The following is a 16,185-nucleotide window of genomic DNA, read 5'->3' on the forward strand; positions in this document are numbered from 1 at the left end:
CCTGCTGATACACCATGATCCTGTTGGTATGGCTACATGAAAAGGACACTGGGAAAACCAGTTGGTGAGAGATCCAAGATTTCTCTGCATTGTTTTTCCTGAGAAGGTTGTGAAGTTAATATAGGGTCTGTTGCAGACTACTGTCATTTTTAAAAATAAAAAATGAAGTCTCTGTGCGTGGAAGAATAGGAGGATTAGGAAAGGGGACCAGGAGTAAGTTCTTATAATTTTGAGTAAACATCAGCTCTGCCACTTACAAGGTGGGCACCTTAGGTAACTTTTATTACTTCTCTGGGCCTCAGTCTTCTCATTTTTAATATGGGGATAATATTATTTAAATGGAATAATCTAAGTGGAAAATTCTTCATAAACTATAAAGTGCTAAACAGATATTAGCTACCATTTCTAGGAGAGGCCTACATTTCCTGAGTGGTTACACATCCTGGAGAAGAAACGTGGTCTGACTGGTGGGTTGGGATATGTCTGGAAGCATCAGAGAATTCGATTCCAGAGTCAGATCTAGCTCCACCATTTAACAGCTGTGTGTGAGCTTGGGAAAATTACATGACCTCTCTGTACCTGTTTCTTAAAAACCAGGATAGTAATAGCACCACCCACACTGCGTTGACGTAAGGAATAAATGGGTTCATAGATATTGTGGCAGCCACTGCTAGTTGTCTAGCCAGTATCTATTCTCCTTTCTTCTGTACCAATAAAGTCCCAATTTTATTCTAGGTGGCAACGGACTCAGCCACCAAAACTTGATTTGCTAGGATCGCTCGCAGTTAGGGGTGGTCATGTGACTCTGTTCTGGCCAATACGACATAAGCTGAAATCTACTGGCTGAGGCTTCCAGAAAAGCCATTTTTCTGATAAAAAAGACAAGACTCAGCTGTCATGAGCCCTTTCCTTTTTGCCCTTCCCCCACTGTGCCTGGAACCATGACATAATGCCTGGAGGAGGAGCAGCCCTCTTGAGTGCATTAGGAAGAGAGGCTCATGCTGAGAATGATATTGCAAAAAGACTGAAGGATGAGCCTGGGACACAGATGATGATGTGAAGTTGCTTCTTTCCTAACTTCATATCACATGAGATAAAAGCCAACCCCTCTGTGTTAAGTCCCTGTTATTTCATCATTTACCTCATCACACGCAGCCAAACATTCTCTAAGCAATACACTCGTAAAGCAGTTTGAGTGATGCCTGGCTTACAGTCAGTATTCAGTAAATGTTATTATTTGCCCAGCATTTTGTTGCCTAACCAGGTGGCCGACAAGTATTCCCCTCCATCCCTTGCAATAGTACCCCAATTTTCCTTTATGAGATCAACCCTCTCCCTATTCTAAGCCCTGTGGTTTGCATGGGATTGACACCACCCTCCACTCTAAGTGTGAGACTTCACTGGCTTAATTCAATCAGCATGAGCCCATTTCCCAAGCAACAGTGACTGCCCAGGGCTGGGCACATAACACAGGCCTAGGCAGCTCGCACATCCTCTTCTCCTGGCAAAAGGGAGTGTTCAGGTGGGCATGTAACTAAAGACAGGCAATATGAGTAATCTCCGGGCTCCTATTCTATTTAATCAAATCTACAGTCAAGTACAATAAAAAATTCATATCCAAATCGCTTTTCCCAAAGAAAAGAAACAGCAATAAAATCTACCATTTGCAATTGTGTGAATTCATTCAAATTTCTCTTCCAAAAGAAAAAAAAAAACAGCCGGCTGAAACTGTTTTGTTTTTGTTTTTTGTAAACACGTCCAGGAGAACTCCTTTAAGAACAGATGTGCATCTGGGCTTTAGAATGAACGTTGGACCCGGAGGCAGACACTGGAAACCTATGACTAATATTGAAATAATATTCACAGACAGTTGTCATGGCAGCCTGCTCATTCTGCACAAAATAGAACCCATTGCATTTTAACAAGATTTAGCAAAGGAAAGCTGCTAGCCTGCAGACAGCCTCTAACTGAGTTAAACAACCTATTAATTGGTTTTGGTTTTATTATTATATATAGCCTTCAGACTATACCCTAACTGTATCCAAAAAAATCACAAATACTTAAAATCACTAATACAAACACATAAGATGATCTTTGTTTAACACCTCCACCACTCTTAAAATCTTCCCATCAGACTAGGAGGAAAGCTTAGAGGTCCCATTGTGTGCACAGCTGAATCCACTTAAATCTAAAGACAGTAAGTTTGGTGGAAGTAGAGTGAAATTTCATTTCCGTCACCAATTAGCATTGGCTGGATGCCACTATCAGGCACCTCCTCTTAAGTGGGGTTCTGTAGGAGTGGGGAGGAGCCAAATTGTTCTGGGCTCAATTACATAGTCCCAGGGGAGTGACTTTAGAAACTGGAGGCATCTCAAGTCATATAAATAATGGAGGGGGAGACAAAGTATTTTCACCTGATCTGTTTCTCCCTTGAGCAGCTATCAAATCTAAGCTCACTGAATGTGATTGCAGGTAATTTTGTAGATTATGTATAGCTGGTGTTGAGGGGAATACTACACGAGGCCATCTTTCCTTTTAGACAGGCTTTCGCATATCACCCTGCCCCTCTGCCTTCTCTTTGGAGTTTCTTCTTTAAGAAAGAAGAGACAGGGTCTAATTAAAATTCAGTAACATCCAAAGTTAGGAAAAACCACATCAAGCCATTATCATCCATTAATATCTTGGAATAAATCAGTCCTTTGGGTTAATTAATGTTCTTCAAACTCCTTGAGATGGGGCCATGTCATACACTTAAAAAAACAAAACAAAAACTTCCCACACTACCAAACACTGAGCTCCTAGACATATTGCAGGTATGTGACAATAAACAACTTCAATCAAGGGACTGGGACACTGAGGAGCAGTCCCTCAGTAGCTGGTGGGCAGATTAAAGACATTGCCAAAATAGTATTGGAGAGAAATGTGGAAATACTGTAGTACAATCAGTAGTGATTGTATTTTCCCTTATATAACTGAAACTCCCACTAAACAGTAGCATTAAAGATTAGGGATTTTACTTTTCACATATAACCAGGAATCTGGAAGTAGTAAATTTGGGGCTGGGACCCAGGTAACTTCCTTCTTTCTGCTGAGCAATGTAGCTTTCTTCTTCATAACTGTCAACTCATGGTCACAAAATGGCTGCTCTCCCTCCAGCATCACATTTGCGTTCTGAGGAGCAAGTGAAGCTAAGGGCAAAATGGGGCATACCAGCTGAGTCTACCTCCTTTTAAAGAAATGGTTTTGTAAACCCAACTACTTCCATACAAGTCATTGGCCAGAACTGTGTCACACAGTCTCTTCTAGCTGTAAGCGAACCTGGGAAATCAAACTGTTTTAGCTGGACACATTACTAAGTCAAACAAAATCAGGCAGTGCAGTGTAGAGGTTAAACACAGCCTATAGAGCCAGATGGCCTGGGTGTTAAAACCCCACTCCTTTATTTACTACCTGTGTGACTTAGTTACCTAATTATTCTGTGCTTTGGTTTTCTCATCTGTAAACTAAGCATAGTAACAATACCTTTCTCATAGGGTTCTTGTGAGGATTAAATGAGTTAATATGAGTAAAGAGTTTGAATAGTCTCTAATACATAGCAAGCATTATACAAATGTTTATTCTTATTTTTATTACTGACAAAAAGAAGAATGGCTATTGAATAAGCAACTAGCAGTATCTGCCACAGATGTGTTGCCCACTCTGTAACCTCAACCGTCCTGGTTACTGTAATACGTGGGAACAAGTGCCCTGCTGCATCTGAGAACTGATGGCTGCCCAGGACGCCGGAAAACCAAAGCCCTGACCTGCCAAAGCGGCGATTCCCATGACCATCAGCCTCTTTCCGCATTTCCTGGGAACTGAGAGCAACAGAACTTCCCAGTGTCTGAGCCAGGGAAGCACTGCCAGCCACTGCGGTGATGCCCAACATTTTAGACATGAATCATCAGGACTCCTTCACTTGCAAGAGTCAGTAAACCCAACTCCCACTGGCCTAAGCAAAACTGGAAATGCACCCTTCAAATAGCTGAAGAGCCAACAAGGTCTGACTTGGTCGAGGCCTTAAATGATAGCACCTGGTTGCTGTTTCTCAGCTCTAATCCCTCGCTGTTGGCTCCATTCTCAGGCTTCAGGCAGGCTGCTGATGTCTTTCAGACTTGTGGTCACCCACACTATCTTCTCAACATCCTCCCTATGTTTTGGTAATTCCCCACATCTGAGTCCTCGAAGGAGAAACAAGAAATTTGCTTTTCCAGCCTCTCCCATAGCAGGAGCACAGGTATGTGACCTAGGCTCTGCCAGAGACCTAAATTTAGAAAAGGGCAACACAAGGAGTCAAGGGGTTATGAAAGCCATCCTCTCCCAAAGTTAGTGGCAGAAGGGTCCAATTTGCAGATACAGCAGTGACAGAGACTCTGGGCCCCATCACTGGCTTGCATTGCTAACTCTGTATTCAGAAGGGGCAGTAGTGGGCAGGCACCTTTTTTTCTTGCTGTATGTGGGCCTCTCACTGTTGTGGCCTCTCCCGTTGAGGAGCACAGGCTCAGCGGCCATGGCTCATGGGCCCAGCCGCCCCGCAACATGTGGGATCTTCCCGGACCGGGGCACGAACCCGTGTCCCCTGCATCGGCAGGCGGACTCTTAACCACTGTGCCACCAGGGAAGCCCCGGGCAGGCATCTTTGATGGTGCAGCCCCGCAGTGAGATTTAGACATTATTCCTGGCTTTGGAATCTCCAAAGCCTTCTCGGAGAGCCTGTGGGCCACTGTATATCCTTTAATAAACTCATTTTCTTCTTAAACTACTAGGAGTGTTGAATCACCTTAGGTGATGTTATACCCCAAATCTTAGTTTACACTTATCAAGGTTTATTTTTCACTCCTGTTCCTGCACAGGTTGGCTGCAGTTCTGTAACATGTGGTCTTCCCTGTAAGACACAGGCCAGCCTCTCTCTGGGGCACTGCTGTGCTCATAACAAAGGGGAAACATCAAAGCAGCACCCTGCAAGCTGGCTCTTCACACCTGTGCTTGGAAGTGAGGCACATCGCTTCTGCCCACACCCAACTGGCAAAAGTCAGTCACTCGGTCAAGACTATCAGTGGGGCAACTGTGTAAAAATCCCATGTAGAGAAGAGCAGTAAATATTTTGGGCAAGAAGGTTCTGCTGTAGGCAACTCACAGCCCCGTCTGATATAATGCAATAATCAGATGACAGCAGAACCTCCAGCCTCTGGATTAGCTCACGTTGAGTCCAGGGTGAACACGGAAATGTCTCTTCTCAGGAATTCACAGAAAAGGCCCAGGATTAGCTTTGATTGGGACTGACCTGGCGTGAGTCATTCCCCAACCCTGAACAGATTCATTCAAGACATATTCATTGAGCGGTTACTATGCACTAGGCGCTACTTAGGTTCTATGGAATACAGCAGTGAACAAAACCAAATCCATGCCTCATGGAACTTTCATTCTAATTGAGAATGACAGGGGACAGACAATATCTAGAAATAAATAAATATCTCGAAAATTAGATAGTGATAAGCACTGTAGAGAAAAACAAAGCAGGAAAGGGGGATACTAAGTTTCCAGGGTGAAGGGGAAAGGAAAATAGCAATTTTTAAATAGGGCAGTCAGGAAAGGCCTCACTGAGAAGATATCTGGGCAAATACCTGAGCAAGATGAGACAGCAAGCAATGGGGCCACCTAGGTAAAGAGCAGTAAAGGCTGCGAGAACAGCAGGTGCAAAGGCCCTGAGGCAGAAGAGTCCTACTGTGTTTGAAGAACAGCAAGCAGGCAAGTGTGGTCCTGTAAAGGCAATGTAATAGGATATATGATCAGAGAGGTAATAAGTGGAAGATCAGATCATGTAGGGCCTTGCAAGCCACTGTAAGGCTCTGGCTTGCTTTCTAGTTAAGGTGGGGAGCTATTGAAGGGTTTTGAGCAGAAGTGACACAATCTAACTTAGGTCCTAAAAGGATCACTCTGGCTACTGTGTGGAGAACAGTCTGTAGGGAGAAAATGGCAGAAGCCGGGAGGCCAGAATATGAGGTTCTTGGCAATGATCCAGACAAAAAGTGATGGTGGCTTTGATTAGTATGGTAGCAGGGCAGATGGTAGAAAGTGATTAGATTCTAGATAGATCTTGAAGGTGTAGCCAATAGGATTCGCTAGTGAGATTAGATTTGAAGTGTGAGGGGAAAAAAAGAATCAAGTATGATTTCTTCCATTTTTTTCTACGTTTTAGGCCTAAATAACTGGAAAGATGAGGTTGCCCTTATCTGAGACAAGGAAGACTGAGAAAGGAGAGGGGATGGAGATCGGGAGTTTAGACACAGACAGAATAGGATTGAGATACCTATTAGACATTTAAATGGACATGTATAGTAGGTAGATTTGGAGTTTGGGGGAAAAGTCTGGACTAGAGATATAAATTTGGAATTCATCTAGGTTACAGACCATATTTAAAGCCATTGGATTAAATGAGGTCACCAGAGTGGTGAGAATGAATAGAAAAGTCCACGAACTGAGACCTGTGGAACACCCATGTTCAGAGGTCAAAGAGATGAGATCCAGCAAAGGTGACTGAGAAGGGGTGACTGGTGAGGTAGGAAGCAAAAATCAGGAGAGGGTGGCATCCTAAAAGCTGGGAGGGGAAAGTGCTTCCAAGAGGAGCAGAGGAACCGGAGAGAGCACCTAAAGACATATTTTCTAAGAGTTTTGCTATAAAGGAGAGCAGAGAAATGGGAGTAGTTGAGGCAGCAATGAGATTAAGAGATTACTTTTTAGTGATGAGAAAAAAATTACAGTATGGGACTTCCCTGGTGGCACAGTGGTTAAGACTCCGAGCTCCCAACGCAGGGGGCCTGGGTTCAATCCCTGGTTGGGGAACTAGATCCCACGTGCATGCCGCAACTAAGAGTTCACATGCCACAACTAAGGAGCTGGAAAGCCACAACTAAGGAGCCCACCAGTCACAACTAAGACCCAGTGCAACCAAATAAATAATAAATAAAATTTAAAAAAAAATTACAGCATGTTTGTATGCTGACGGGAATGATCCAATAGAGGAGGTAAATAAAGATGCAGGAGAGGGACTTCCCTGGTGGTACAGTGGTTAAGGATCTGCCTGCCAATGCAGGGGACACAGATTCAAGCCCTGGTCCGGGAAGATCCCACATGCCACGGAGCAACTAAGCCTGTATGCCACAACTACTGAGCCTGTGCTCTAGAGCCCGCAAGCCACAACTATGGAACCTCGGTGCCACAACTGCAGAAACTCAGTGCCACAACTAATGAAGCCTGCGTGCCTAGAGCCCGTGCTCTGCAACAAAGAGAAGCCACCAAAATGAGAAGCCCGCACACCGCAACGAAGAGTAGCCCCTGCTCGCTGCAACTAGAGAAAGCCCACGTGCAGCAATGAAGACCCAATGCAGCCAAAAATTTTTTTAAAATTTTTAAATAAAATTTTAAAAAATAATAGTAATAAATAAATAAATAAAGATGCAGGAGAAAGAGGGGAGTTGTTGCAGGGCTTTCCTCGAGTAAGCAAGCGCAGGTGGAGGGCTGGGTGTCGACAGGAACTCAGTCAAGTCATCTAGGGCAGGAGTTCTTAACTATGGCATGATTGACATTTGGGGCCCAGTTATTTCTTGTGGTGCGTGGCTGTTCTGTGCACTGCAGAATGTTTCATGACATCCCTGGTCTCTACGCACTAGATGCCAGTAACACACTAACCCTGACAGCCCAGAGTGTCTCCAGACATCTGCAGATAGCCCCCAAGATTTTGCCCCCTCCCCCAGGGAACATTTTGGGTTCTCACAACTCGGGGAATGGTGCTATGGGCATCTAGTGAGTAGAGGCCAGGGATGCTGTGCAACATCCTACAATACACAGGACAGCCCCCCACGACAGAGTTACCCGGTCCCAAATGGCAACAGGGCTGTGGTAGGAAATCCCTGATCTAGAGGCAGGGCCCTGGTCTACATCTAGGAGGGCACAGATGCAGGCAGGTGAGCAGATGTGGGGCTTTACCTGTGGAAGTTCTCTTCAGGTTGCTTGCATTTTTTTTTCACTGAATTAAGGAAGCAAGGTCATCAGCTGTAGGTGAGGTTGGGGAAGGAGGTACAGGAAGTTTAGGGAGAGAAGACATGAACCTGTCCTCTAGGTGAGGTGGAAAATGAACGGACAGGGAAAGTAGACATGATTCTGGGCCTCATTAAGAACACACTTGAGGTACTTACTCAAGAATTTAATGTGAAGCCAGTAGGCCTGAAGGTGTGTTCCTCCTGGGGCCATATTCAGAGGCAGAGTGGGGAAACAGTTGGATTTAACAGACTGGTTTCGCCAACAAGTACAAGCAACAAAGGGGCAAAGGAGTGATAAAAATGACCACAGAACTTGAACTGGGTAAGAAGACTGAGGGATGTAATTAACTATGAAAAGGTAGGTGGGCAAAAAGTAACGAATACCCATTCCAACAGGCTAGTTTCAAATGTTCTGATGAGCCGTGAAAGGGGAAAAATAAGGTGAACTCTGTCATACTAAGCTAACCACTCACTTTCCTCAGTAAATACTTGAATATACACTGAAAGACAAAGTACAATCATTTCTAAATGAAATCAGGTCAATGGAGCTTCCTAAGTCAGCTCGGTGTTTGGGGCCATGGTTTCCTTGGTTGACGAAAGCCAAACCATCAGTGAAGGAAGCCATCAGTGAAGGAAGCCATCAGTGAAGGAAGCCATCAGTGAGGAAACCATCAGTGAAGCCAAACGCTGGGGAAGCTACACTAAACACCTGAGAGATCAGAGGACTCAAAAAGTTTGAAGTGACTTCTAGTCTTTATTTGCTAGTTTGTTTATTTCTCTCGTAGTTGTTCAGATGATTATGGGCAGACCCAGGGGTCACAGGCCTCACAAATCTGACTGAACAGACTAAAGTGCCAGGGGAAACTGTGGCCAGCTGCAGCACAAGCCATGACGCTGGTGGTATCAAGGTGTAAGTAAGTCATCAACAGCGGTTTACGACAGGCTCTTAGGTCTGGCTTTTAGGGATTTCATTTTAAAATTACAAAAGACAAAAAAGGTATCCACTTCCTCACTGGCATGCATACAAAATATTACAAGAGACCAATGGCACTCTTATGGGAACAACATGTAGCCTCTATGAACACGGGCCTCCCCAAATCACTTAGATATCAGAAAACTGAGTATGAGCCCCGCCCCGCCACTCACCAGCAGAATGGTCTCGGCAAGACATTCGAACTCTTCGGCTTCAACTTCTTCAGCTGAAAAATGGAGATAGTAATACTTACCATGGCTACCTCATAGGAATGTATGTGAAAGTGCTTTGTAAACCATATTGCACTTTACTAGCAACAGAGATTGTGAATACACCTTGAAGGCAGCAGAGGAGTGGAACAAAAGTCTCCCTCCTTTTTGCTAAAGGCAGAATCCTGTGTTGCGTGCATCAGAGGTGTACCAGCCTCTTTTCTTTGTGTGGGAACCTGGCCAAAGCTTGCACGTGGCGAACCCACCCTTATAGCAAGGGCAGACAGAAAGCTCGAGGAAGGGCAAAGTATTCCCTAGAGACAAACCAAAACACGACTAGTGATTGTAATTTTAGGCCCAATTCTTGACAGCCTTGTTTTGAACTGAAAAGGGTTTGGCAACGGGTTATGGCAACGGGTTAAATATACTGATCACTGGGCATCATGGGAATCATTATGGCTCACTGACTAGCAGGAAACATGGAGTTTTCATGAATTCATCCTCTGCCTAGTGGCTGTCCACTCATGGTCATCTCATGGCTCACAACCTAAGCGTCAAGTGCTCAAGAGGCCTCTCGAAACATATCAACAAAAAGGCATTCTGGAAGGGGTCCACGATGAACATTACAGGGAGCTAACTAGGATACAGGAAACCTGGTACTAAAGAACCTAAGCCAGCCTGCCTCTAACTATTTCTGTGGAAAAATTTACGTGGCAGATAAGTGCCTCCATTTACCCAACCCAGAAAGTAGAGATAACATTTAGACCCAGAGGGGAAAGGGGGTGTCTAGTCCAGCCCATGCATTTCACAAAGGGGGATACAGAGGCTTGGAAAGTGAACTGATGTTCAAGAGTACACAGCTGGTGAGTAGCCAAGGCAGCGCTAGAATCCAGACTACCACCCCCAGATTAGTGCACCTTCCACCCACCTGTTTCTCCCAGGGGTCTTCCCAGGAAGACAGGAGTTGGGTGAAGGGGTTGCTTTCATACAATCAGTATCACTTCTCCATCATTATGCCAGCCTCAAAGTCAGATGCCTGGGAAAGGACAGCCGCAGCCTTTAGCCACTCCAACTCACCACTGAAAGAGCTACCCCCCACCCACCCAAATGGTTTCAAGTGCGTTTTCAAGCTTGAGGATGGTGAGCAATCCCAGGATGGTGACGAAGATCCATCCAGAAGCACTGGGGAGGGCAAACGGCACGGACAATGGAAACCAAGAAACGATACCATACAGGCGGCCTTCGTAATGGAGGGTCCCAGCACCTTATCGGGACCACAGTCCAGGAAGCACAGGGGCAGGCTCATGGGCTGCACTCTCACGGGCCCACGCTGCGGTCAATGCTCTGCTGTCACGGTTGTGGAATTGTCAATAACTTATGATCAAGGAAGCTGATATTTTCATTTTGCATTGGGCCCCTCAAATCTTGTGGCCGGTCCTGCTTCCCCCTCCCCGCGCCAGCCCAAGAGACGGCCTGTTTATACCGGCCTCCTCACCCCTCCCCTACCCCAGACAAATAAGATCAAACAAGTCCTGTAATTTTTAGCCCCTCTGGGGCTTCGGAAGGGGAAGAATGTTGTGGAAAAGGTCAGGGGAGCATTAAGAGCCTGTATCCTCGGGGAAGAGGCAGAGTGACCAGCTGCCTTTTCCAACCCTGGCAAAATAAAGGCCAATATAAAATTGAGGCCCCAGCCCTCCCCCCCAGCCCCGCGCTGCCTGAATCTTCGGCTCCTTGTGGTGCTCCTGTGCGCCCTGCTCCGGACTCAAGGCTTCCTATGCTGCCGGAAGCGGCTCAGTGTGCCCGTGGGGAAAGTGGGGAAGTGCGGGTCCCTCACAGGCTGAGGGGAGCTGTCAAAAGGGGCCGCGCCCCGGGCACTGTCCCCTTCCGCCCACCGGGCCGACCTCGCCGACGCCCGGCCTTCGGGAAAGTTTGGGAAAGGGTGACTAGCGGGGCGGCGCTCTGGCCAGGAGGGTAACCCCTCGCCCCGGCCTCCCCGTGGTCGCAGGGGCGACGAGTTCGGCGGGGAGGGAGGACGAGCTACCCAGACGCCGGAGCCGGAGCCCGCCACCTGGCCGCGAACACCAAATCTCACAGGCGGCGCGGGGCCACGGCGGGGGTGGAGTTACGGCGGATGGGCGGAGTTTCAGCCGAGGAGCCGGTTCTCATGTGACACTATGAATAAAGTAATGACAAGCAAGGCTCGCGAGGGGGTTCCATAGTGTAGTGGTTATCACGTCTGCTTTACACGCAGAAGGTCCTGGGTTCGAGCCCCAGTGGAACCAGACTTGCACTGCTGGTTTTTCAGTTTTTAAAGATGAGAAGTGCTTTTCTTTCTCCCATTAATTTTTCTTTTTAATCTTTATTTGTCTACTTTTTGGAATGTTTTTATCGCAGAAGCGTAATAACAGATAGCCACTCCTCCCATCCCTGCCGTCCTCGCCCGACCTAGGAAACACCGTAAGTGGGGGCCTGGCCGTGTTGTAGTCCCGGGGGCGACCCCGCCCCGCCAGGGTCCTACCCCGACCTCTCCTTCGGTGCTCCGGGGCGACCTCGGGAAATCCGGCGCTCGTGGGAACCAAGATCACCCAGCACGGCCCCTTCCTTACAAACCAGGGCAGGCCGGCCCTCCAAAGCCTCCAACTAAACTATGGCCGTACAGCGGTGCTTTGACTGCAGTTAAATTATTAAAGGTTTATTATTATTAAAGGTTTAATTTTTTCAATAAACTCTAAAATACAGAGCAGAGAAAAAAATAGTTCTTTTCTTTCTAGTACTGCAGTAGGGTTTCTTAAAGAGACCTTCTTCTGTTTAATGAAGAATCCATACATAGTAGAGAATGAGCGTCAGGCTTGTGGACACCCCCAAAATGCTGATTGAATGAGTAAACTTTAGTTCCTTTTTGTTCCTCTGTATTAGTTCATTACAGCTTCGCTTTGGGGGGTTATTATTTACCTTTTCAATATTGACCTTTTTCATCTTTGACAACAGGAGTGAAGTAAAGGTCTCTGGGACCCTGGGGCATTGAGGTGAAAAAGCTCAAGAACTAAAGTGGTGGCCAAGAACTAAAGAGGGAAGCGGATTAATGTACAGCATGGTGATTACAGTTAACAATATTGTGTACTTGAAATTTGCTAAGAGAGTGGATCTTAAATTTTCTCACCAGACACACAAAAAATGGTTACTTTGTGAGATAATGGATGTGTTAACTAACCTTATTGTGGTAATCATTTTGCAATATATATGTATACGGAAAAAAAAAGGGAAAGGGAAACTCAGTATTTTTCTTTGAGTTTTTCCACATAGTTTTGTTCATACAGTGGGTAAATTTGTATCCTTTTCTAACTCAGGAGTATAACACATGATTGTCCTTTTTATTACAATCACTTCATTAACTTTTTTTTTTAAACCTTCTTAACCGTTTTTAAGTGTATAGTTCCGAAATGCTAAGTAAAGTCACACTGTTGTGAAAAAGATCTCCAGAACTTTCCTACCTCGGAAAACTGAAGCCCTGTATCCATTAAACAACTCCCCTCCCCACCCCATCAACTTTATTGTTATTGGCTGTATAGTAATAATAATAGCTAATTATGTTAAACACTATTCTAAGTATTTTTTTAAGTATGTCATCCCATTTAAGCCTCAAACTAACTCTATGAAATAGGCATTATTATCACCATCATACAGATGAGAAACTTGAGGCACAGAGACCTTAAGTGACTTTCCCAAGGCTATATAACAACTGGTTGAGCCGGGATTTGCATCCAGTCTGCCTTGGGAATCTGTGCTCTTAACCCTGCCTGCTGTCCTGAATCTCCTATGTAGATTGTTTCCAATTTTGTCTTATTATAAATAACACAGCAATGTAAATCTTTGCGTGTAACTGACCTCCCCCTCCCAATTTAGTATTTTCTTGAGTGAATAGGTGTAAACATGATGCCACAACTTGCTTTCTGAGAGGGGGAATCCATGTCATTTTCATAGAATTCGAGAATGTTAGTGTTTTGTTTGGCAGGAAATTGCTCAAGGTCACCCCCTAGAAGACGAAGGCAGAGAAAGGATTAAGACCTGGGTCTTCTGATTCTAGTTTCTATTTTCCTCCACTGCTTCCCTTACATTTAAAGATAGAATAAAGCCAGTACCTTCCTTTGCTAAACTGACCTCAGTTGACATTAGCTTCTCCTCTGAGACTTCTTATTGAGACAGGTAACTATGTGGGTTAACTTAGCGGGGCTTGGCCAAAGCCCTAAGAAGTAAATGAAATAAGATGCTTAATGAGGCCAGTGCTCAAGTTTAAGCTGCTGTTCCTAGGAAAGCTCTCCACTTTGATAAGGAAGAGCAGCAGCTAAGGACAAGGGGAGAATGCCACACAAGATAGAAGGCTTCTTGCTTTTACTTCTCTTTGGCTCTGAAGGTATGTGCTGTCAAACCATTAGCACTCATTAAATACCTAATAATACAACTGACTTAATCATACAGCTGATTAATAGAAATGCAACCAGAATAATTAAAATATTATCAATTAGCAAAGCATGCTAATTAATTAATGTGTTATTAATGAACAACAGTTGTCTTTGTGTGATGCAGTCCTCTTTGTCTCACCACTGGCTTTCTGGTTCTGTGAGGAGCCTTCTGAAATTCAAAGGATGCTTAAAATGGGACAGAAAGAAGGAAGGGTCTCAAAAATCGTATGAAATAGCTATAAATTGCAGCAATTAATAAGAAAGTGTGGTGTATTCTTGAAAGTTTTTGGGAGTCAAAGTTAGAGTGACTATAGAATTTAGTCTTCCAAACCAGGACACTACTGAGAGTGGTGGAGGTTGCTATTAATAATTTTGCTGGGACAACAGGTGTGAACCAGGACTGTCCCAGGCAAATCAGGATGTAAGGTCACCCTAGTTTAAATATGGATTAACATAGCACGCCGAATACAACTGGACACTAATAGAAAGCATAATCCAACTGAGAGTCAGGAATCCCCAAAGACTCAATATACTCAATCATTTTAAAATTTCTAAATATAGCCCTAGCGGGAGTGAAATGCTTAATTAAGGAGAAATTAAAGGCAAATCTCTAAAATGTCATCCAATTCAACTTTTAAATTCTCTGTCAATCTTTGAAATCATGCTCTTTCATGCCTCTCTCAACTCTTAAGGACCCATCAACTCAGACATTAGAAATTGGTTCTTTGTGGTCACTGTGTATTTATGTGCGTTACAGGAAATAAATAAGGAGGGCAGGAAGGAGACCTCTCCGCTCTGCCAATGACCTGGTAGACAGACATGACAAAACTCACACAGAGTCAGAATCCCTGGTTTAAATCATTCTCTTCTCTACTCTCTCATTATATTTTATTGGTAGAATACTCACTTTCATGATTACCCAATCTCAAAACTTGTGTTAGTCACATTTCTCAGTATTTGGAAACGCCTGTAAAAATATAACCCCAAGGTTATTTTGCAAACCCCCAAGACATATTTCTAAGTGGGGGGAGGGGTGTTGTTTTTCCTTTACTCCGTGCCTCTTCCTCACCAAGAAAATCTAAACAGAACCTTTCAAGGCTTAGATCCCAATACCCTTGGTTCTCAGACATCCTCAGGGCTCACCCTCAGACTCCTCTTATTTGTGATTGGCATTGAGATTCATTCATCCATTGATTCATTCAAGAATCCATTGATGTCAGTTCAAGAATCCATTTCTGAGTTCCTGCTGTGATAGGCCAAATGCTGTGTAAGAACTTGATACACCTGGCAGATTCTTGTTTTCGCTGTGCCAACTCTAAAATCTTTGTTCTGTGACCCCTAAATGGGAATAAGCCCTAGAAAAGGTTATCAGGCCACTTTTCAATTACACCCGCGCAGTCAGGGGATAACAGTAATAAAAGACACGCTGCCAGGAGGCACAGTGCACAGCACTCTTTCCTGTTCTTAACAGTAATAAAAGACACGCTGCCAGGAGGCACAGTGCACAGCTCTCTTTCCTGTTCTATAGCTTATCAATCTTTGTGCATGGCTGGGGAGCTCCAGAAATTTCCACGAAGAACAGAGAATCCCATCTGTCCTGGTGGAATGGAATGTGGTCCAGCTGGTAGGCTTGAAACACTTAAATTCTCTTACCCACCTAACCCAGGCCCTCCACCCTCACGGGCATCGAAGGAAAGCAGCCACACCAAAATTTGGCTTGGCAACCTAGGTGTGCTCTACCCTGAGCTAGAGGGATACGCCAGGAGGCAGAGAAAAAAGGCAGAATACAACTGCTGCACTTAATCAGTTTACAATCCAGATAGAGAAATAAGGCCAATGCACAGGGGAAAGATGTATGCTGCACAACTGGGAACCTGAAGACAAAGGTTCTTTGTCTAATTTACTCTTTGCTGTTTCTGTTCCACGGCAGCAGTGGATCCTTACTACAGTGAAATAAGGTAAATGGATTGACTCCACTTATGCGTTGGATGAGGGGTCACTGGGAATACACAAATCATCATCGTAAAGCACTACCTCTGTCTCTTAACTGAGGCAGGCTTCTATTTATCTTGCATTGTACATTTTGGATTACATACCGATGATGATTTTTAAAACACCCAACTTACTGAAGTATATTGTTCCACTGCTTAGTCATGGCTATTATATAAAAACAAGCCAAAAAAAAGAAAAAAATCACCAAGCCTCATCTTACAGGTACGAGTGTGTGTCCTTCCTTGCAGGTGTGTCAAGCATCAGGGATAGCAGATTTTCTTTCAAAGTAGCTTTATTGAGATGTAATTTACATACCACTAAATTCACCCATTTAAAGGGTGTAATTCAATGGTTTTTAGTGTATTTACAGATTTGTGGAGCACACAATGTAATTTTAGAACACTTTCATCATCCCCCAAAGAAACCAGTAGACATTAAGTACTCACTCCCCACTTCCCCGCCCCCCCCCCCGC

General features: G+C 44.7%; 2 protein-coding genes and 1 non-coding gene across 3 annotated transcripts in view; 2 read left to right on the forward strand and 1 right to left on the reverse strand.

Moving 5' to 3' along the window:
- The window catches only part of PPEF1 (protein phosphatase with EF-hand domain 1), a gene marked incomplete at its 3' end in the record, with an annotated part of 145,810 nt that extends 135,244 nt beyond the window's left edge, over window positions 1-10,566 (reverse strand). Inside the window, exons 1-2 of the mRNA XM_007467404.1 lie at window positions 10,494-10,566; window positions 9,225-9,277 (exon numbers count right to left, since the gene is read on the reverse strand). Coding sequence (XP_007467466.1) covers window positions 9,225-9,277; window positions 10,494-10,566 — 126 coding nt within the window. The remainder of the gene's footprint in view (window positions 1-9,224; window positions 9,278-10,493) is intronic.
- A 903-nt stretch (window positions 10,567-11,469) lies between these two features.
- On the forward strand, window positions 11,470-11,542 carry TRNAV-UAC (transfer RNA valine (anticodon UAC)). Its single transcript has one exon. It is a non-coding gene; the product is annotated as a tRNA-Val (tRNA).
- A 2,077-nt stretch (window positions 11,543-13,619) lies between these two features.
- Window positions 13,620-16,185, forward strand: part of RS1 (retinoschisin 1) — a 21,376-nt gene continuing 18,810 nt past the window's right edge. Inside the window, exon 1 of the mRNA XM_007467405.1 lies at window positions 13,620-13,671. Within this exon, the coding sequence (XP_007467467.1) occupies window positions 13,620-13,671 (52 nt within the window). The remainder of the gene's footprint in view (window positions 13,672-16,185) is intronic.

Source organism: Lipotes vexillifer, unplaced genomic scaffold, assembly GCF_000442215.2.
Source record: "Lipotes vexillifer unplaced genomic scaffold, Lipotes_vexillifer_v1.1 scaffold318, whole genome shotgun sequence".
Classification (NCBI taxonomy): Eukaryota; Metazoa; Chordata; class Mammalia; order Artiodactyla; family Lipotidae; genus Lipotes; species Lipotes vexillifer.